The sequence below is a fragment of the Eptesicus fuscus genome, chromosome 6 (genome assembly GCF_027574615.1).
Source record: "Eptesicus fuscus isolate TK198812 chromosome 6, DD_ASM_mEF_20220401, whole genome shotgun sequence".
NCBI classification, from domain to species: domain Eukaryota; kingdom Metazoa; phylum Chordata; class Mammalia; order Chiroptera; family Vespertilionidae; genus Eptesicus; species Eptesicus fuscus.
This window is the reverse complement of record NC_072478.1, coordinates 84,964,414-84,987,709: the sequence shown is the minus strand read 5'-3', so window position 1 is coordinate 84,987,709 and position 23,296 is coordinate 84,964,414. Positions and strand designations below refer to the sequence as shown.

The 23,296-nt window shown below is 40.4% G+C and overlaps 1 protein-coding gene across 1 annotated transcript in view; it reads right to left on the bottom strand.

Moving 5' to 3' along the window:
- Positions 1-23,296, bottom strand: part of STK32A (serine/threonine kinase 32A) — a 69,410-nt gene that overhangs the window by 40,220 nt on the left and 5,894 nt on the right. Inside the window, exon 3 of the mRNA XM_054717022.1 lies at positions 2,813-2,986. Within this exon, the coding sequence (XP_054572997.1) occupies positions 2,813-2,986 (174 nt within the window). The remainder of the gene's footprint in view (positions 1-2,812; positions 2,987-23,296) is intronic.

Genomic DNA, 23,296 nt, shown 5'->3' with positions numbered 1-23,296 from the left:
CAAAATGTCACTGAGTTTGCCTTCCATTCATTTGCTATGATGCAGAGACATTTCAGTACAAAGAGGCCTTTCTGAAGTCACACACAAAGTCATAATCATGGGTGTGTAAAGGGCAGTGAACAGAAAGTTAATCTTGGTTTCTTACTAAAGTGGCAAAATGATGTGGGAGCAATAAACAGAGAGAGGGCAGAACAATGACACTTGATATTTGGGATTTGGGTACCAACGGTATGAAGTTTTTTGTTTTGGGTTGGGTTTTCCGCTCCGGCATTCCTTTAGAGCACAGTTCTAAGCATACAGCAAAAGGGCCCAGAGCATCTTGACTCATGATGACAGGGAAAATGAAGCTCAGAGAAAGAAGGCTTGGAACCCACACTCAAACAGAGAAAGGAGAAGGTTAAAAGGCTTGGTTTCCCACAGTTCCTGTCTCCTTTCTGAGATCATTAATGTCAGCAACCAAAACAGACAGTGGTTGGCTATTGGTGGGGAGGATGAGTGAGCATGGAGGCTCTGGGAGGGACTCCATAGGCTACGAATAAGCAACGTTCTGTGGGAGAGCAGAAACCAATGTGGGAGCCTGTGTGAGAAAGACCGCTGGGAACAGGATTCTAGTTATTGACAAAGCGCCAGGTGTGTAAATTTACTTCCCACATCATGATTCACTGGTCTGCTTCCCACTTATCTGTTTTTCCGAAGAGCACATTTACAGTACAAACAGGCCCTTCCAAAGACAGGAAATTAAATAATAACTATGTAAGTGTACCGGGCCAAGGCCAAAAGAAAAAGAAAAAAAAAATTGGTTCATGGTGCCTGCACAGAGAATCTATAAATTATTATGCTGCCTCTTCACTAATCCAGATAAGTTCCACATAAATGTTAACTATGGTTGGGCAAATATTTTATCTAGCCAAATGTTTACTAAATGAGACATGATTATAATTAAGAACTCAGCAAATTCTTCAAGGATTAGAGATGACACTGGTGGTCACATGTGTTGAGTTTTCATTTAATGGTGTGTAATGAATGCAAGTTGAGGTAGTAGACAGAACTCTCCCTCTGGGATCAATAAGCCTAAGTTTAAATCCTGGCAATGCCATTTGTCACCTGTCTGTCCTTGGCAAATCTTTGAGCCATGGTTTCCTCATCTGTGTAATGGGGATATTATAATGACATGAGGATTCCACCTTTAGTTTTGAGAATTTAATAAGATACCACGTGAAAGTACTTAGCAGTGCCTGGCATATCAACAGGAAATAGTAGCTGCTTTGATGGTGATTGGGTTCAAAATTCTCACCAATAACCTAGGTAAAAATGTAATGTCTCCTAATCATGGTTTTCTCATATTTAGACTGATCTAACTGTGTCTGCTCTGTTCACTTACCACAAATTATTACAGTGATCAAGTGATATGTCACATAGGAAATCATCATTAAAACTATCAATCCTACCTAATAAAAGGGCAACATGCTAATTGACCGTACCTTCGCTATGCCCACAGCCAATCAGGGTGCTATGCAAATTAACCAAGATGGCGGCCCCCACGCGCTGCCCCGCCCCCCATTGCTGAGTGGCTAACGGACCTGGGCCGGCGGGAAGGGTGGGGCCTCCCGCTGCTCCAAACCCTGAGTGGCTGAGGGACCCCGGCTGGCGGGAGGGGCGGGGCCTCCTGCCACGCCGAATGCTGAGCGGCTGACCGAACCAGGCCAGTGGGAGGCGCCCAGATCGCTGCTGGCGGCTCCGGGCGGGCAGTGCCTGCCCCACACTGCCGCCATCCGGGGCCAAGCCCCGACCCTGAAAGAAGGCGGAAGACGGTGGCCAGAGCCAAGGCCTGGGTCCCCCCAGTGCCGGCGGAAAACTGGTGCAGGCAGCCAGGTGAATGAATGTCTTGCACGAATCTTCATGCAAACGGGCTTCTAGTTTCTTTATAAATGTAAAGTATTATCTTTCCCCTCTATTGTCTCTTTGGGTTTATAGCTGCCTTGTTATAGTTCACCCTTAAACAACACAGGTTTGAACTGTACAGGTCCATTTACATGTCGATTCCCCCCATAAATACACAGTCGGCTGTTCTCATTCCAGGGTCTGGCACCTGCACGTTCAACCAACCATGGATCGAAAACAGTATTTTCTATCTACAGTTGGGAATCCTCAGATGCAGAGAGCAGACTGTAGGCCATTTTATTTGAGGGACTTGGGCATCTGTGAATTTTGGTATCTCAGGACGGTCTTGGAAGCAACCCCTCCCCGTCCCCTACCCCCAACCCCAAGACACTGAGGATACTGAAGGACCACTTTTGTTAACTTTTGGGGCAGTCAAAAGTGATATGCAGGTTTTCATTGATAGGGGACTCAGCATCTCTAACCCCTCCCCCTCTTGTTCAAGGATCAACTGTATTTGTCTTTATTTAACATAAATGTTCCAAGTGAGTGAAACAGGTAGTTTCACTGCTGACAGATAGTTAGGACTCAAATATTCTCCCCAGACACTTTCCTTCCTATGAACTTCTTTATTAGTATTTCAATTAATTCATTTAATATTTATTAAGTTCCTGTGTGTCACCTTTCTCCTCTTCTTCTAAGCTTAGATAGAATATAGCACCAATATTCATTCGTTCTGGTCTTGGGGCACAATGTGCTTAGTTGCCTTGTTTTTTTAATCTTCAAAATAAGGCCAAAAACCTACCTCAAGGAATAGATGTAAGAATCAGGTGAGGGTTAAATGTCATGTTCAACAAGGACCCGTTGAACGCAGCAGGTACCGAATTCTCTCCTGTGCGCTCAGTCCAAGGCTGTCCCCTTGGACTTGACTGACCTGTGAATGATGCGCTGGCTCTGCAGGTAGTCCAGGGCCATGGCCAGCTCACAGATGAAGAGCTTCACGGTGTCTTCCTGGAAATGGACGTTCTGCTGTAGGTGATACCGTAGGTCCCCGCCCAGCAGGAGGTCCACCACCATGAACATGTCTTCCTCATCTTGGAAGGAGTACCTGGGGTAGAGTCAGAAAGGAAAATGTGTATGAAACAGTTCCACACAGAGGAGTCCCAGAGGTGAAGACACCCTCCAGATCCGAGCAGAGTGTGTTTGAGCTAAGAGGTCAGGCTTCGGGGGTAGATGATTTATCACTCGCTCTATGGCTCTGGGCCCCCAGTTTCCACTCGCGTAAGATGGGAATAATAAGAATATCTACCACATTTGAACATAGTAAAAAATGAAGTATAATAGCTAAGCCATGCGCTGGAATATAGTAGGCATTCATTAACTGTTAGCTTACAAAGTTATAAAGCCAAGGAAATAAAGAAACCCTCACTTATTCACTTATCATTAACGATCATATCCTAACCACACTGTTTAAGAGGCCCATAAAATGTGGATTACACAACCTCTTTGAAGCATTCTGGTGCCCATTTTCCCATGCCACACTTCATTGCCCAGCAACACTATGAAAAAGCATGTACCAACACTAATGACAGGAAAAGAATTTAAAAGGCGCAATAAAGAAGAAAGTGCACAGTACAAGGAAATGATTTACCTAGGGTTTGAGAAGAGGACGTGAGGGAAAGCTTCTCACCAGAGGTAAAACCTGAGCTACATTCTAAAGGGTGGTGACAAGAAAAATAACTAAAAAATAAAGCTAATATCGCTGACATTTCTACTGAGCAACTTCTTCCCTGGGGTAGACTCAGAAACATCCAACAGTAATACACCTATCAGTCCCAGAATGCTGCTTTTATGCTCCCATTTTACAAATGAGGAAATCAAGGCTCACTGAAGTTCAAGTAATGCACAAAAATCAAGCGCCCAATAAATGGCTGATCTGAAGAGTTCTCCAGGTCCAAAAGTCATATTCGAAAGCAAAAGGTAGCACATACTAAGCACAGACATGGGAGAAAACAGAGTGTGCGTGGAGAAAGGAAACAGTTTGGGTTTTCTGGAATCACAGGGAGGATGGGGAAGCTTGAGCCTGGAGAGGAAGGCAGAGGGTAGATCTCAGGATGGGAGCTCATTCAGAATCTATAGATGCTGGGGAGACACCGAAGGGTTTTAGGCAGGATGAATGATCAGCTGCAGGCTTCACACTTGATGGAGCAGGACGGGGTAGAGGGATGGGAAGAGGAAATGAGCCACAGGAAAGCAGCTCTGGCCTCTGCTGTTTGCAAAGAACTCCCTGTTTAAAAAAAAAAAATGCTAAAATGCTTTCCTACTGCTTTGATTGGTATTGTTTCCCTCAAAGACTTGGCATCACCATAGAGCTCTTTGTATCAACGCTGTTTTGACTTGTTTCTTTTGACATGATGTCGCTGAAATCACATGTTCAAGTTTTACTTGAATCCAAGAATTAAGTGCCTTGCAAGCAGTGTCCGGGGATGCAAACCAATTCCTTGTGACCGATTCCCTGCTTAGGAAGCAAATGTAGAATATCCATGATGGGTGAACTGTACTTAGTACATTTTGTTCTTTATAATGATCATTGTGCTGAAGGATAAGGAAGGGACTTGAAAACAAAAGAAAAAAGAGAAATTCCATGAAGCATTAATCTGAGGCATTAAGATTCTAACGAGGAGCAACTGTCCTGATGTTTACTTGTTCAATAGATAAAATCGCGTTTACCACGGAAGACTGAGTCACACAGAAGATGTTGGAAATTAAGCTCATGGGGGCAATTTAGGCAGAAACACAAGAAGTGCTTTGTAAAAATCTGAGAAACACATCTTCGGTGTTGCCTGTTAGGAAATGACTTTCTTCACCTCCGTGCAATGACTGGCAGGTCGTCTCTGCCATAGGTTTTGTGGGCACCAGGAAAGGTGCCGGTACCTGAGCTGTTTGGTTCACAATCTTCCCAACTGCACCACTAACATTATGTGTGTTGTGTTTTACAGTTCTTTCAGTAAGCAACAGTAATTAATATGCAACCATGCCTGGGACCTGTTGTACCTTAGGGTCCTCTCAGCTAACATAACAGAAACAATGATTGCTCAGGATGTGAGCAAAGTCTTTTGGGATGGCCAATGAATGAGGTAGAGAGGGTGAGGTGGATGAGAGCTGAGTGTCAACTACAAACAGATCTAGATGCTAATGGAAACAATCGATGCAGACAGGGGTGGGATTCAGAGCAGCTGTGACTGCCTTCAGCTCGCCACTGGAGGCAGGCAGGTGGAGAAATTAGTGACAGACCAGAGGACTCTCTCCCATGACTCCACTCAACTGGAAGGGGGGACAGTGGTTTTATTAAACTCACCCTGAAAGAGCGAATTTTTTTTTATAGGGACTTGGGTTAAGCTATTTTTATTCTAAGAACACACTGGAAAAGGTGCCCATCATGGCAAGATAGCAACAATGTTCGACCATGCTGGGAATTATTAATCAAAGAAAAAAGAAGTCAAGGCAAGAGGCAACATGCTTTCTTTGCCCAGTCTGAATCTAAATTTATTTAATCCTGGAGCCAGGTTTGGCTGTTAAAAATCATCTTTCTCCTTCAGCACATAAGATCTGAAACTCTCTATCTCAGATTTTAAACTCTCAGAGGGAGTTTAAGTATTTTATTTTCTAGAACTGTACCTAGTAAAATAGTACAGTTTGGTGATAACTGGAATTTGCAAGTTCAGATCTTTTTTTTTTTTTTTTTTTTTAAAGAAAAGAGTAAGAGTTTTTTGTATCTTGGTCATTTAGCACCTGGACTCACTGTTGCATTTCCACACCTTTTGTTTTTTTGGAATGCTACATCACGGCTTATTTATTTCTTAGTTGACAGCTCCAAAATTAACAAGTCTGGTCCCAGTGCATGTGAAAGACATTGCAAAACATGCTCAGTAAGAGGAAATAAGTAATAAAAGGCCACCACCCAAATGCACCCGAGTCTACCATGTTTGACTCAGACCATTGTATTAGGCCAGTGGTCGGCAAACTGCGGTTTGCCGCTCTGTTGACTAATGAGTTTGCCGACCACTGGGATAGGGGCTTAATCACAAGGAACAACAACAGCCTGTAATTATTGGAATCGAGAGTCTAGGCTATCGGATCTCTCTCTGCATAACCTCAGACATCTCCAATCCATTCCACACAGCACAGTTACATGTTAAAAATGTGAGTCTTATGTTCTCCAGGCTTGTAAAACCCTTTCAACTCTTTCCATGGTCAACAGGACCCTGTACGACAAGCATGTCAAACTCGTGGCCTGTGGGCCACATGCCTCGTTTATTTGGCCCCTGTTAACCTTTGAGTTTGACATGCTTGCTGTACAATCTGGCCCTGTTTCCTTTTCTAGACTTATCTTTAAGATCTTTTCCTTTCATTCCTCCACGAGCAGTCCATGCCTTCCTCTAGTCCTAGAAGCTTGTGACATGGTGTGATCTGTGCTGTCCGCTGCCTGCTTGTTTTCTATTTGCTCTCCAGTCTCAGCCCCAGTGCCACTTTCCACGGAGCCATTTCCCACGGTACATGTTAAATCCTGGCTCCCTGTTTTATGTGATGCCGGATTCTTGTTCACAGAACTTATGGTGATTTGAAAACGTTTTCCTGTGTGCAATTGGGCGAACTGTTTTCATTCTCACTGTGCTGTCAGAATGCATGCCTGCTTTTACTCATCCTCGACTTCTCAGTACTTGTCCACTGTCTGAAGTGTACGCTCTACAAATAACTGTAGAAAAATAATAAACAAATAAACAAAGAAGGGAAAGAGAAAAGCAAGGTTAACACACAAGTGTCAGGTGGGTCTGTGACACATTCCCTAGGCTCTATTTTTAGAAATTAGCATGGTTACCAAATAAGTTCAGACAAATCACATCTTGAGGTGAACCTCAGTCTAAGCACTGAAAGAGACCTAGAATATTCTCCAATGCAGTGTTTTTCGAACTGATGCTCACCACCCATTAATGGGTTGTGAAATCAGTTTGGCTGTTTTTTGTTGTTGTTGTTTTTTTTAAATATATTTTATTGATTTTTTACAGAGAGGAAGAGAGAGGGATAGAGAGTTAGAAACATCGATGAGAGAGAAACATCGATCAGCTGCCTCTTGCACACCTCCCATTGGGGATGTGCCCGCAACCAAGGTGCATGCCCTTGACCGGAATCGAACCTGGGACCCTTCAGTCCACAGGCCGACGCTCTATCCACTGAGCCAAACTGGTTTCGGCAGTTTGGCTGTTTTTTTGAAGAAATAAAATAGGTTGAATAACATAGAATAAATGCTATTAACATGTAAGGCTACATATTATTTATGAAACTTTGGTTCTTGCGAATACTGTGTGTCACTGTGTGTGTAGCTACCGGCTTGCGATGAAAAGTATCTTTCTTTCTATGGGTGGCAGTCAAGAAAAATGATGAGCCCTGGCCCATTTGGCTCAGTGGATAGAGTGTCAGCCTGCAGACTGGGGGTCCCGGGTTCGATTCTGGTCAAGGGCACATGCCGTTTTGTGGGCTCGGTCTCCAGTAGGGGGCATGCAATAGGCAGCCAATCAATGATTGCCTCTCAACATTGTTTCTCTGAAATCAATAAAAATATATTTAAAAAAAAAAGAAAAATGATGACACAGGGGGAAGCTACTGCCTACTGCAGAACTATTGCAACAAATCCTCATTTAGACTCTACCTAAGCAAGGGTCAGTTCTTATATATCCATCTAGCAAAGCAAGGGAGACACACGACTGGTATTAGTTATTGCTTCTAAAAGCTATTCAATTTTGGAGAAAAGACATTGATTGATTTCAATATATCACACTGAAGGAAAATAAACATGAGAAATGCACAGGCTTCAGGCAGGCCTGGGTTAAATATCACGTGAATTTAGAGAAAGTCTCTTAAAGGAAACTCAGAAAGGATACCTGTACATTGAGAATGGTTTTATGTATTACATGGCAAAGAGTAAATTAGATAGAATGTTTGTAAAGTTATTAGCACAAAGCATGGCACATAGCATAATGGTGACAATCTTGGCCCTGAAGCCAGATTATTTTCGTTCAAATCTCAGGTCTGCCCTTTAACATCCTATATAATAATAGACAAATATGCAAATTGACCATACCTCCGACACACCCACAAGCCACGCCCACCATCCAATCAGAGTGAGCATGCAAATTAACCCAAACCAAGATGGCTACAGCCACAGAGAGCAAGGTTTCCTAGGTAACAGAGGAAGCCAAGCTTTCTGCCAGCCGTTGCAGGCCTAAGCCTCCACTCAAGCTACAAAGTTTCAATTATAGAAGGTAAACAAATTCAAACAAATGGCGGCAGAATGGAGCTTGAGAGAGCAGGCCAGGGTTGCCGCCGGCAACAGGGGAAGCAAAGCTTTCCACACACCCTGGCTGGGCCCACCCGCTTAAGGCAACAAAGTTTCAATTATAACCCCAACACAAATGGCTTCGGGCCTCTGAGGGAGCCCGGGGCTTAGCTCTGCTCCAGGCTACAAAGTTTCAATTGCAGAAGGAAAATAAATTCCAGATACCAGGGCCTCCGCTTTCGTTGCCAGGGGGCGTGGCCAGCCTGCAAACCACCACAGGCCCCTCGCTCAGGCCGCCCCATGCCCCAAGGGTACCCCACCCTGATCAGGGACACCCTTCAGGGCAAACCAGCTGGCCCCCACTCCTGTACCAGGCCTCCTATCTAATAAAAGAGTACTATGCAGATTGATCATCACTGCAACACACAATATAGCTGCCCCCATGTGGTCAAAGATCCTGCCCCCACGTGGACACAGGATCGCCACCACAGCAGCAGGAGAGGGCAGTTGGGAGGCACCTGGCCTGCAAGGGAGGGCAGTTGAGATGGACCAAGCCTACAAGGGAGGGCAGTTGGAGGTGATCAACCCTGCAGGAGTGGGCAGTTAGGGGTGACCAGGCTGGCAGAGGAGGGAAGTTGGGGGCAAACAGACTGGCAGCAGAGTGGTTAGGGGGTGATCAGGCTGGCAGGCAGAAGCGGTTAGGGGCAATCAGGAAGGCAGGCAGGCAAGCAGTTTGGAGCCAGCAGTCCTGGATTGTGAGAGGCAGGCAGAAGCGGTTAGGGGCAATCAGGAAGGCAGGCAGGCAAGCAGTTGGGAGCCAGCAGTCCTGGATTGTGAAAGGGATGTCCGACTGCCCGTTTAGGCCCGATCCCTAGGACATCCCTTGAGGGGTCCCAGATTGGAGAGGGTACAGGCTGGGCTGAGGGACAATCCCCCTCCGTGCACGAATTTCGTGCACCGGGCCTCTAGTCTTTGTAATAATTGGAATAAGCCCTAAGCCTCCCCATTTATAGTAATACATACCTCATATGACTGTTGGGAAGATTAAGTGAGTTCAAACATATAAATGGCTTACAACAGTGTCTGGAAGATAGCAAGTAACAGATGTTAGCTATTACTATAATTACCTTCCTTTTTCCACCCATAAATGTAATATAGCTCTGCTAGTAAGCAGATAAATTTGTTTTATGGCAGTGTCTTATTCTTGTATATGAGGTAATTATATGTAGATAGTTATTGTCAGTGGTATAATCAGCACGGTTCCCATTAATTGAGCTTACTATGTCTCAGACATGATATTAGGTACTTTATGTGTATTTATTGCATTTGATTGTTACTACAAACCTATGAGGTAAGTAATATCATTATCCCCACTTTTTCCGGATTCAGGATAAGAATTCAGGTTTAATCCTCAAAAAATTAGCAAATCAAATACATCAACATATTAAAAAATTATATACCATGACCAAAAGGGATCTGAAATCAATCAATATAATACATTGTGTATTAATAGTGAAGGACAAAACATATGATCATCTCATTAGGACAGGAAAAGCACTCATTTGTGATAAAAAACAACAACAACACTCTTAACAAATGTGGAATAAAATGAAGCTTTCTGAATCTGATAAAAGGCATCCACAATAACACCTATAGTGAACATCACACTTAATGGGGAAAGGTTGAATCTTTACCCCTAAAATCTGAAACAAAGCAAAAATATCTGTTCTCACCTCCATTCACTATAGTACTGGAGGTTCTAGCCAGTATAATCAGTGAGGAAGGAAGGAAGGACGGAGAAAGGGAGGGAGGGAGGGAAAAGAAAGAAGTGAAAATGCCTTTAATCACAGACAACATAATTCTGTATACAAAAAAATCATAAGGGAACCACAAAATAACAACAACAAAAAGCAACGACCCTGTTAGAACTAACACAAAAGATAGCAAGTTTGCAGCATATAAGGTCAATATGCAAAAGTCAATTGTCTTTATCTATATAAACAGTGAGCAATACAACAATGAAATTAAGAATGCAATTACATTCATAAAAGTATCAAAAAGAATACAATACTTAGGAGTAAATTTAAGAAAGAATTGCAAGATTTGTACACAAAAAATTATAAATCTTGGTTAGAGAAGATTGAAATAATGGGAGAAACATGCCATGGTCATGGATTGGAAGACTCAAATATTGTTAAGATGTCATTTCTGTCCAAATTGATCTATAGCGTCAGTGCAATCCCTATCAAATCCCAGCAGGCTTTTTTCCCCCTTTTGTATAAATTGACAAGAAGGTCCTAAAATTTATAAGAAAATTACAAATACCTAGAATAGCCAAAATAATTTTGAAGAAAAAAAAATTGGGGAGACCAAGAAGTGTGGCATTGACATAAGAATAGACTTATATGTCAATGGAATAGAATTTAGACTTTAGAAACAAATCTTTGCATTTACAGTCAATTGATTTTTGACAAATATGCAGGAAAGGACAATCAGTTTAACAAATGGTGTTGGAACAATTAGATACCCGCATTCAAAAAAAACGAACTTAGATTTCCACGCCATGCACAACAGTTAACTCAAGTAGATCCCAGATGTAAATGTAAGTACAAAAATAATAAAACGTTCAGAATAAAATGTAAGATAAAAATCTTTTGCTCAGAATAGGCAAAAGCATCTAGATATAATACCAAAATTAAGGTCCATTAAAAATTTGATAAATTAGACTTTATCAAAATTCAAAACTTTTACACTTTAAAAGACACAAAGAAAATGAAAAAGCAAGCAATAGACTAGGAAAACATGTTTATAACATGTATAACCTAAAGAAGAATAGTCCTGTGTATAATTCTTTTTATGTAAAAGAATTATACACAGGACTATTATACCCCAAAACTCAACCCAATAAAAAATGAGTAGAGACAAACATAGATTTCACTAAAGGAGATATACATGAAAAGATGCTCAATATCATTAGTCAGTAGAGAAATAAAAATTAAACCACAAATTTCACACCCATCAGAATGACTATAAGAAATAAGACGGATAATAACAAATATTATCCCCAAGATATAGAGAAAGGGGAACACTCATGTATTACTGGTAGGAATGTAAATGGTACAGTCACTTTGGAAAATAGTTTGTCAGTCTTTCAAAAAGTTAAACATAAACTAACACATCACCCTTCAATTCCACTCCTAAGCATCTTCTCAAAAGAAATACAAGTATAGCCCTGGCCAGTGTGGCTCAGTTGGTTGAAGTGTCGTCCTGACACTAAAAGGTAGAGGGTTCAATTCCCGGTCAGAGCACATACCTAGGTTGCAACATAGAGAGGCAACCACTTGATGTTTCTCCCTCACGTCAACGTTTCTCTCTTTTCCTCTCTCTAAAATCAATAAACATATCCTCAGGTGAGGATTAAAAAACAAAGAAATACAAATATATTTCCATGCAAAGATTTGTGCACATATGCCTAATGGCAAAAGAATTGGAGATAAGATACATGTCTGTCAAGTGGTGAATTGACAGACAAGATGTGGTATCCATACAGTATTCCCTGTTCATGGAATACTATGCAGCACTACAAAGGAACAAGCTAGCAACACATACTACAATATTGATGAACCCCATAAACATGTTAAAAGCAAAAGAAGGCAGCACAAGAGTGTGTTTATAAGTTTGAAAGTTATAACTTATAAGTATATGTTTATATGTTTATTTCATTGACATAAAATTTCATTGCCAGAAAAGGCACATTTATAGATACAGAAAATAGATTAGCAGTTGCCTGGGGCTCAGGTTGGGAATGGGGATTAACTCTAAATGGGCAGAAGGGATCTTAGATGAAGGAACAAAAGGTTCTAAGATTGGTTTATGGTGATGGTTGCACCACTCAGAAAATTACTAAAGATCATTGGGAATGGGTAAATTTCATGACATGTACATATACCTCAATAAAGTTGTTATAAAAAAGAGGATGTTGAGTAGGAAAAAAAATTAGTGTGTAGAGAGAGGTTTAATAGTATTTGCTCTAGAATCACAATGTTAGGAAATTGTGGAGGCAGGACTGCATCTAACCCTAAACAGTTAACACACATGTTCTGCACACAATGACCAATAAAGTTCATGGGAGAAAAAACATCTGAAACTTATAATAAAATCCTGCCAGGATAATTATTAAAATGCCCTTTCAAGTCAACTCTCAAAATTCAATTTGGATGCTTCCTGGAACGTCTCATTCCAATGCTGGGACACTTGTATCTTCAGCCCGGGACCCTCCTAGAAGTTTTTAAGAACCAATATTGTCCTGTGCACTAAAGCAATAGAACAATTATCTGTGATTTTCAGACTCTGAACAGGGGTGCTCACAGCAGGCTTTTCAGTTTAGGAGAAGCACTAGCCTTGTAGGAAGAGATCCCTGAGGAATGGGCAAAGATGAGATTAGGGTACAATGTTCCATTCTTTAATTACAAATTTGAATTTAAAAACCTGTCTTTGGTGCAATGGCCCATCATATTTCTCCTCTTGTGTCTCTGGAATAATTTTTCTAAGTGTATCTAGTATGAAATTAATAAAGAAGTAAAACCAAACTAGTATTATTTCACCCAGTTAATTTACCATGACAACATTTAAAAACCAAGGTTTGTAAAAGTCAGATTGCAACAGTTTATCAAAACTATATCCAATTGTTTTGTGTGTGTGTGTGTGTGTGTGTGTGTGTGTGTGTGTGTGTGTGAAATTGATATGCCACGGCGTCCATTACCAACTGAAGTAAAAGAAGGGTTAATGACTTGGATAACATTGGAACCAAGTTGAGACAAAAACTCTACTGTAAATTTAGAGGGAGGGGAATTACAATCTAAACAAGCATGTCATGGCTTCTCAATAAAGTTGCACATTTCCAGCGAGGCTTGATGAGACACTGTGGGTGAGGATGTGGAGATGTGGGCCTCTCCTATGCTCTGGACGGAGGCTAATCTGGAGAAACCTTTATTGAATAAAAGGTGGAAATATTTCTTAAAAATGCAGGATTTTGAGCCTGTAATTTCACTGCTAGGAACGTTCACACTTGACACACTTGAAAAATTATACCAAGATGTACTTATAAGGCAATTTATTTTATCATACAAAATAAAAAACAATTTGCATGTCCATCAATAGGAGAACTTGCAAATAAATTATAGTAAATTCATGTTACAGATTGTACCACATTTAGAAAAAATGAGGCAGATCTATATTCTGATGTGAAAAGATTTAATAATATTATATTATAAAGACAAAGTGAGGGAAAGAACAATGTTCATACTACAATATGCATTAGCGTATATAATTTACAGTATAATATATAAATGCAATGTTTATACCATAACTAGCATAAGAGTATATTGATGCTTAGAATGTATTTTTAAAAGGATATACACACAACCATAAAAGAAAAATAAATATATTACATATAGGATGTCCCAAAAATGTATACACGTACTTTGAATAATTATAAAGGCAGTGTTTATGAAATTACATTTCGTTTTCAAAATTGAGCTCCCAGCTATTAAAGTGTGTATATATATATTTTTGGAACACCCTGTGTATATGTCAATATAGACATAATTTTTTTCTTGAAAATAAGATAACCAGTTATCTAAATGGTAAGATTATAAATATTTTTATTCATATTTTTATATTTTAAAGACCCAAAAAATATAACAAAAATATTTTTTCTACTCTGATATATCTATGTTATCTCCTTGCCATGAGTCATACACAGTACAGTGAATGTAGACAACCATATTGTGTTATAATCATCAAACTTGCTAAGAGACTAGAGTTTAATGATTCTAAGCACTAAAAAGAAAGGATCATTATGTAACATGATAGAGGTGCTCATTATCACTACAATGTCAATCATATTACAATATGTAAATATGTCAAATTAACATGTTGTACACCTTACATTTGCCCAATGTTATGTGTCAAATGTATTTCATTAAAAAAGGAATAAAGTAATATATGTTGTCTCATTAGGAAAGGAATTAACACAGATAAGTCAGCTTCTAATCTAAATAAATTATTTAGTACTTTTCATCAAATACCGAATGTTCACATTTCCATGATTGTTCTTTAAATGTTCCTTTAAAAAATTATAGACTATTTGGGTCTTCTAAATGAAGTCAAATAAGATTCACATATTACATTTGGTTTATGCGCCTTTAAAATCTTTTTTTTTTAAATTCTATAGCTTACCTGACAACTCTTCTTTTATTCCTAGTAATCTTCTGTTGAAGAAACCAAATCACTTTTTCAGTAGCATTTCCGCAATCTGAATTTTACTGGTTGCGTTCACATCACATCTTTCTAAGTGTTCCACAGCTCTGTATTTTGTGAAAATTAGTTAGATCTAGAGGCTTGCTCGGATTCAGATTTGATTTTTTGGTGGAAAGACTACTTCACAGATAGCGTGTAATCTTTGATCAGGAGGCATATAATTAATAAGAGTATCTTTTCATGGTGTTATCAGCCATTAATCATCTGAATGTCTAGATCCAAAAATTCCGTAGGGGATGTGATATTTCAATTCTCTCATTTCTCCTTTATATTTTAGCTGGAGGACTTTTATAAAGAAAAATTGGCTTTCATCAATTCTTTGCTTACTCTCAGGTACAGTTCCTATTAGGAAAAGTAAAGTAGGTAAAACAATTGCTTAAATTTTTTAATTGAATTTATTGGGGTGACATTGGTTTGAAAAACCATACAGATTTCAAGTGTACAACTCAATAAAACATCATCTACACCTGCATCATGCACCCATCACCCCAAGCAAAGTCTCTTTCCATCCCCATTTTTCTCCCTTTGCCCACCTCTAGCTACCTCCCACCACCCTTTCCCCTGTGGCTATCACCACATGGTTGTCTGTGTCTATCAACATCACACTAAAAAGCTTTTGCACAGTAACCATCAACAAAATGAAAAGGGAACCTATTGAATGGAGAACGTATTTGCTAATGATACATCTGATAAGGAGCTAATCTCAAAAATACATAAAGAACTTATACAACTCAACACCAGGAAGACAAACAATCCAATGAAAAAATGGGTAAAGGGCCTGAATAGACACTTCTCTAAAGAGGATATACAGATGGCCAATAAAGATATGAAAAAATGCTCAAAGTCACTAATCATCAGAGAGATGCAAATTAAAACCACAATGAGCACTTGGGCTGTTTCCAGATCTTAGCTATTATAAATATAGCCCAAGTGCCCATCAGTAGATGAGTGGGTAAAAAAAGATGTGTGATATATTTACAAAGTGGAATACTATGCAGCTATAAAAAGAAGGGTCTCTTACCCTTTGAGATAGCATTGGAGGGACCTGGAGAGTACTATGCTAAAGTGAAATAAGCCAGTCAGAGAAAACAAGTATCACATGATCTCACTCATATATGGAATCTAATGAACAAAAAATAAACATGAGCAAAATAGATCCAAAAACAGAGAAGCATAGAACAGGCTAAGGAATCTCAGAGGGAAGGCAGGGGGTTTGTGGTGGGGAGAAATTAACCAAAGAACTTATATGCACTTATGCATAATTCATGGACACAGACAACAGTGTGGTGAAGGCTTGGGAGGGGAGTGGGAGCAGGGTGGAGGGGGCCAATGGGGGAAAAAAGGGAACATCTGTAATACTTTCAACGATAAAAATTTAAAGAATACACACAATGAAATATCATTTCACACCTGCCAAAATGGCTATCATCAATAAACCAGCAAACAACAAGTGCTGACCAGGATGTGGAGAAAAGGGAACCCTAGTGCACTGTTGGTAGGAATGCAGACTAGTACAGCCACTGTGGAAAACAATATGGAGTGTCCTCAAAAAATTAAAAGTGGAACTGCCTTGTGACCTAGTGATCCTACTTCTGGGAATATATCCTAAGAATCTCAAAACACTAATTTGAAAGATTATATGCACCCCTATGTTCATAGCAGCATTACTTACAATAGCCAAGATCTGGAAACAGCCCAAGTGTCCATCAATAGATGAGTGGACAAAAGAGCTGTGGTACATTTACACAATGGAATACTATGCAGCTATAAAAAAGAAGGGGATCTTACCTTTTGTGGCATCATGGATGGACCTGGAGATTATTATGCTAAGTGATATAAACCAGACAGGGAAAGACAAATACAATATGATCTTACTAATATGTTGAATCTAATGAACAAAATGAACTGACAAACAAAATAGGAACAGAAGCATGGAACAGCTTAAGGCTTTATTTGTCACTTTCAATATGATGTTTTGGTTTCCTAGAATCCTCCCAAAAAAATCAGTAAGTTTATTTAAACTAATGAATTCATGGGTTTGATGCTATCATCCTTATTGATGCTCAGTTCATGACTGTTCTTTGACCAATAGAAAAATATTTAAGTTTAATCATGTGTTATTTTGAAATGACCTTAGGAGGTTTTGATAACTTTATGACTTTCTGATGTGAAGATATTCCTGGCTATCTTGCACATGTCCTCTTCCAGATTATCTGAGAGGTAGACATGTTTGCTGTAATCTGGTTGTTACTGTTACTAGGTTTTCTCAGTGGACAGAGATAGAAATAAATGAAGATATTTGATATGGGTAAAGGTATAGTGTACATATGCATACACAAATGTAAGCTAAGATAAATACATCCTAAGTTCATAATGACATTCATCCTAAGTTCATAATGACATTCAACCCATAATGAAGGGCATTCAGGTTGTTTCCAGTCTTCTGCTGTTACTGACACTGTAACAGTGAAAATCTTTATGCATATGTCTTTTTGTATTCTGGCCAGTCTGACTTTGGTGTAGATTTCTAGAAGTGGGTTCCCTAAGATAAAGACTTGTTAAAACAAAAGGTAAAGGCACATGCAATTCTTGCTCATTATTGCCAAATTAATCTCCATAGAGGGTGTATGACTTTGTATTCCCAACAGCAACATCTGGGAGTTCCCATATCCCCACATCCTCTCTCTAGAGTATGTTGTCAAATTTCCAGAAGTTTTTAACTTCAGAAAAACCCACCCAGTGGAGCAAGAACATTGAAATGTATATAGTACTTTTTCTCTGTCTCATAAGTAGCCTTATAAAGTTCTCCGAGGAAAAAAGCACACCTTAAATGCCCCCATGAAAACACACTAATGACCTCACTCACTCTTGTGTATCATGTGTATGTATAGGTTAAACACCCATATAGCTAAAATTCATAAACACAGATCATTTAGGGTTTACATAGATCCTTTGGACAGTGAGTAGAATGGATGTGAGGGTACTGTCATGTAAGAGTTATAAGAAATGTCAAGTAAAATAGAGACCTACTCATAGATAGAAAGCAGGCAGACAGCTCTGGTGGGGAGGGTGTTGAGGGGTGGGAGGATTGAGCTAAAAAGAGAGAACTCATGGACATGGACAACAGTGTGGTGATTGCAGCAGGGAGAGGGTGGGGAGGTGGAATAGGGCATAGAAGGGATAAATGGTGATGGAAAAATTAAAGTACATTAAAAATGTATCTAAAAATATATTTTTTGGCAAAATAAACTTTTGGGTACATTTCAAGCAAAAGAAACTTTTTGTGCATTAACACCTTTGATCAAAGTTCATCTTTCCTCTACTTTAGTCTTTCCTAACCTATTCTTGCCAAACACAAATTACATGTCACCTCTCTCTGTGCACTTCCCTAGCACCCAGCCATTTCTCTGGTATAGAACACTCCAGAACCCTATCTATATAAATGGTTACATTATATTACATTGTATCAGGAAAATTAATATTTTTTACCTAAATTCCTCATTTGACCGAACAATGTGATAAATTTGTGCTTTGCTCACCTTGCATCCATCAGCAGCTACCCCCCTGCCCCCCAACAGCTTGGTCTATAATGAGCACTTGTTTATTCAATGGCTATTTTACAAATATTTATTTACTTATACAGTTATTGGAGATAAAGGAGTAAACCAAGAAACATGGTTTCCCCCTTCTTGAAGCTAATCCTACCTAATAAAAGGGTAATATGTAAATTACCATCACTCCGCTACACCCACGATTGGGCCAGTGGGAGGCGCAGGGGGCGGGATTCGGGATGGCCGGGGTAGCCGATTGGGCCAGCAGGACGCTGAGCTCACGTTGCCAGCGGCAGCACGAGCTCAGCATCTGCGCCATGGCTGTGCTGCGGCACAGAAGGGGCCTCTGGGGCAGTGAGCTCACGTCCCACCACAGATCATCAAAGGCGGGGGAGCTGGGTGCCTGTCTGCTCCGGCACCAGGACTTTCAGAAGCCTCTGCCAAGCCGAAGGCTTCTGAAAGGCCTGGTGCACCAGCGGACAGGCACCCAGCTCCACTGGGATTGAAAGCAAGTGTGTAGGGGACCCTACACATACATGATTCAATCATGCACTGGGCCTCTAGTCATTTATAACAGATAAACAAATATTTACATGAGCAAATATGTGATTATAGTGTGTGCTAAGGGCTGTGAGAGAGAAGTGCAGAAAACCATGATGAAGACTAACAGAAAAGCCTGGCCGGTGTGGCTCAGTGGTTGAACATTGACCCATGAACCAGGAGGTCGTGGTTATATTCTCAGTCAGGGCACATGCCCAGGTTGCAGGCTCAATCCCCAGTAGGGGGTGTGCAGGAGGCAGCTGATCAATGATTCTCTCTCATCATTTATGTTTCTATCTCTCTCTCCCTCTCCCTTCCTCTCTGAAGTCAATAAAAACATTTTTTAAAAGACCAACGGAAGGACCTAATAATTTTTTTGCTCATTTTTATTTTTCAGCAGGACCTAAGTTTGATTGTAGGGGCTCATGAAATCCTCAGATAAAGTAATACACATACTTACCTGATTCAAACCATAAAATATAGCCTCAAATAAAATGAGCAAACATCCATGATTTACACAATGAAAAAATTTGTGGGTGATTTTTTAAAAATCACACATAACAGGTTGCCAATTATTTTCCTGATGTTCTGATGTAGTAGTTGGCTTTCCTTCAGCCCTGACCTTTCTCTGGGCAGAGCTCTGAGTGATATTTTGCGATCTGTGGGCTCATCTACACTGGCTCTGGAGATGTTATTTATGAAGCCTGTCTGGGGAAAATTTGACTGATTATTTTCTACAGAATCTCTGGAGACCATTACTTCAGAGACTAGGACAGTCAGTCAACAGGCCAAGGGGAATAAAAGATGTTGCTAACCATATAAAATGAAAACCCAAGACACAAGCTCGGATGATAACAAGGAACAATTAAATCAGGCTCTTACCCATGGTGTTTATCAGGGATTCGGAAAAGTACATTTTGATGTTGACATTTTTTGTGCTTCATGAGACTCATAGGCTGATTGGAGAGAGACGATCTAAGGGGGGTCATTGATTGGTTGGCAAATGGCCACTGGTGATTCTGAGAGTGACTGGGCAGCTCTGATCTGGCTGAGGGAGGTCCAGGACGTGCTGAGTCACAATTGAAAAAAAATGTATTTATTGATTTTAGAGAGGAAGGGAAAGGGATAGAGAGATAGAAACATCAATGATGAGAGAGAAACAATGATTGGCTGCCTCCTGCACACCCCCTATTGGGGATCGAGCCCACAACCCAGGCATGTGCCCTGACTGGGAATTGAACTGGTGACCTCCTGGTTCATAGATCGATGCTCAACCACTGCACCACACCGGCCGGGCTGAGTCACACTTTGATAGGCTCTTTCTCCAGTGTAGATGAAGTGGAGAGACAAAATGTTCATCTGGCTCAGGGTGTTGTCTAGCCTCTACCTCTGTAGCCAGAGAGGCAATTTACTTCCTGACTGATGAAGTTGCCAGCCCAGTCTCAGAATTTTAGGGCAGAGAGAGGATTTCCCAGCACTGCTACCAATTACAGACTGCCCCCGCTCCACACACACACCTACACACACACACACACACACACACACACACACACACACACACACATCTTCACTGAGCTACTAGTTCAGGCATGACAGTAAGGGCCAAGATTCTGAGGTTGGGTCCGGGCTCAATGAAAAGCTTGCCAAGATTGATTAATAATGTCTGCCCAGGGATGGGGAGAGGGCAATGGTGCTTTCTTTTTTTCTTTCCTTTTTTTATTGATTTGAGAGAGAGCTAAAGAGAGACATACACACCAATTTGTTGTTCCAATTATTTATGCACTCATTGGTTGATTCTTGTGTGCCCTGACTGGGGATCAAACCTGCAACCTTGGTGTATTGGGATGACACTCTAACCAACTGAGCTACCCAGTCAGGGCAACAGAAATTCTTATTTTGCCCTTCATGCCCTCCTCCTATCCTCTCCATTTGTAATGCACCCCACTTCCCCTCACCTGCCTAATGTTTATAGTCAAACCAGACCAAGTGCATCTTCAGAAAAGTTGGGATCTTTCCTGCCTTTTCTCTCATCTCATGTGGTCCTTCTATCCATCTCTATTTCTGATGTCCAGTGGTTGGAACTCTACCAGGGAAGCAAGAACAGGTATAATTTTTCTCAAATTGGAGTGTAGTAAGTTATACGTGTTGATTTTGTTTCACTGAAACATTATCATTTCAGAGCCATTTATTTTAAATGGCTCTTTAAACTTTTTCTTATTGATTTTGCAGTTGAATTTAATTTTTAAAAATTTGGTTTTAGAGATTTGGAAGTAATGATACATATTGAAATTAAAACATAAGTTAACACTGAGGATCTTAGGGAATTTGGAGGGTGTGATTTGGAATCCAGATTTGCTATCACTTTCTGGGTTTGTGATTTGGGCATGGAATCAAACCTCTCATCGTTGGCTTACTCATCTTTGTAAGGGGACATACGATATCTGAAGATATATGAGACAAAGATATGACAATCTATGAGATAATGCATGTAATATCTTAGCATAGTACCTCAAAGGTATAAATCCTCAAAAATATTAGCTGTCTTAAAGAGTGATTTTACATATGTATAATTCCCCCTAACAATCTAATTCTTCAGCCAATGTACAGATGAAATCTTAAAATACTGAAGACCTTCCCTATGAAATCCGGGCAAATAGACAAGATGTCCACCATACATGTACTCAATATAGTTCTCAATGCAAGTGCAAGAGGCATAAAAATAACAAATAAGACGATCGAATAGGAAGAGCTAAAACTGGCATTGTTAGTTAATGGCATAACTGTAACTACTGAAAACCCAAAGAACCTACAGGCCAACTAGTAGAATTAAGAATATAATTTTAGCAAGGTCACTGGACACAGAGGCAATAAATCGTGGGGCAAAAGTAGGTTTTGGCTGGTGTTAGCTGGAACAGACAGTACGTTCTTTGGGCAGCACTGAGTTTTCTCAGGCAAGCACTTTAAGGGGGAGCTAAGGTCATCCTAGGGATTCAGCCTTGAGCTTTTAGAAACTGTTTTGTTCAGTTCTTTACAGAAGAGGACTCAGAGGAACCTGGCTAGAGTTTGGTCACCAGGTGGACCCAAAGTCAGAGACAGGGAGGATTTAGACTATGCTTTGCTGCTGGCTTTCAAGACGGAGAGAGGCACTGCGAGCCAAGAAATGCAGGCAGCCCGAGGAAGCTGGAAAAGGTAAAGAAATAGACTCTCCTTAGGACCTCCAGAGGAACACAGTCCTGCTGACAGCGTGATTTCAGCCCCGTGTGATTTTACCCTTCTGACCCTCAGAGCTGTACGATAATAAATTTATGGGTTTAAATTTTTTTCATATGCTTTTAATGAGGTACAATTCATTTATAGTAAAGTGCACAGGTATTAAGTATACAACATACTGGATTTTTACAAATATATACCTTCATGTAACTGGCATCACAGTAAAGGTAGCAGAGTATTTCAGCCACTCCAAAAGTTTTCCACATACCTTTTAGTTAAGCTCTACAACCCATAGGTAATCATTGTTCTGATTAGTTATGTATTCATTGGTTGATTGCATGATGTCTGTTTGTGAACATTAGTGCAAATAACAATGCAGGGCAGAAGGGAAATAATAGTCTTAAGCATATTATGAAAATCGCTTTGCCCTAGCTGGTTTGGCTCAGTGGATGGAGCCTGGACCCGCAGACTGAAGGGCCCCGGGTTCGGTTCCAGTCAAGGCAGGCTCAGTCCTCGGCCTTGGTTGCAGGCTCAATCCTTGGTCCTGGTCAGGGAGCATGCAGGAGGCAACCAATTGATGTGGCTCTCTCACATCAATGTTTCTCTCTCACTATCTCTCCCCTTCTCTTCCACTCTTTCTAAAAATCAATGGAAAAGAATCCTCAGGTGAAGATTAACAAAAAAAAAAATAGCTTTAACCTCAAGTACTCCAGTTTGTGTTAAGTCACTGAGTTTGTGATCATTTATTACAGCAGCAATAGAAAAGTAATATAGTTATTTCTGAGTGATAAAATTTCTATTTTCATTAGAATTCCATGCATTTGCATATTTTATATATGTATTATTTACATTCAAAAGAATGATTTATATTTTTAATAGTTGAGAACAAAACAAAAGACTTTCTAGTGCCCAGGCCAGCTCCAGCTCAAGTGAACTTGCTCACTTAAGAATCTTCTCTGGCTATGGCGACTGAGGGGACTTCCATTCTGGAAGGGGCTTCACTGAGTTGTTTGTTTAAAGCCATTTATTAAGCACCTACTATGTGTGAGCTGCTTTATATACATATTCATAGCAGTACCTTCTGCCACGGGTATTGCTCTTATTCCAAATGATAAATGAGGAAACCAAGCAGAAGACATAAGGTATCTTGCTCAATTCACATACTAGTAGATACCAAGTGGTGACGCAGGGATTCAAATGTGGGTCTCTCTGACGTCAGGGCCTGCAAAGATCCTGGAGTGGGTGTGATTAAATGAAGGGATGTTTGTGCGTGTGCCAGAGGTGGCAGTGGTATGATGGGAAAAGGGCAAACAAGCAGGAGCCAGAAACCTGGTCCCACCACTAAATCACGTCATTCATTCAACATATGTATTGAACACTACTGTGTGCTGAGCACTATTATGAGAGCTGGGGAATGAGGCAGTGAATGAGGCAGTGAACAAATCATGCAAACGTGCCTGCT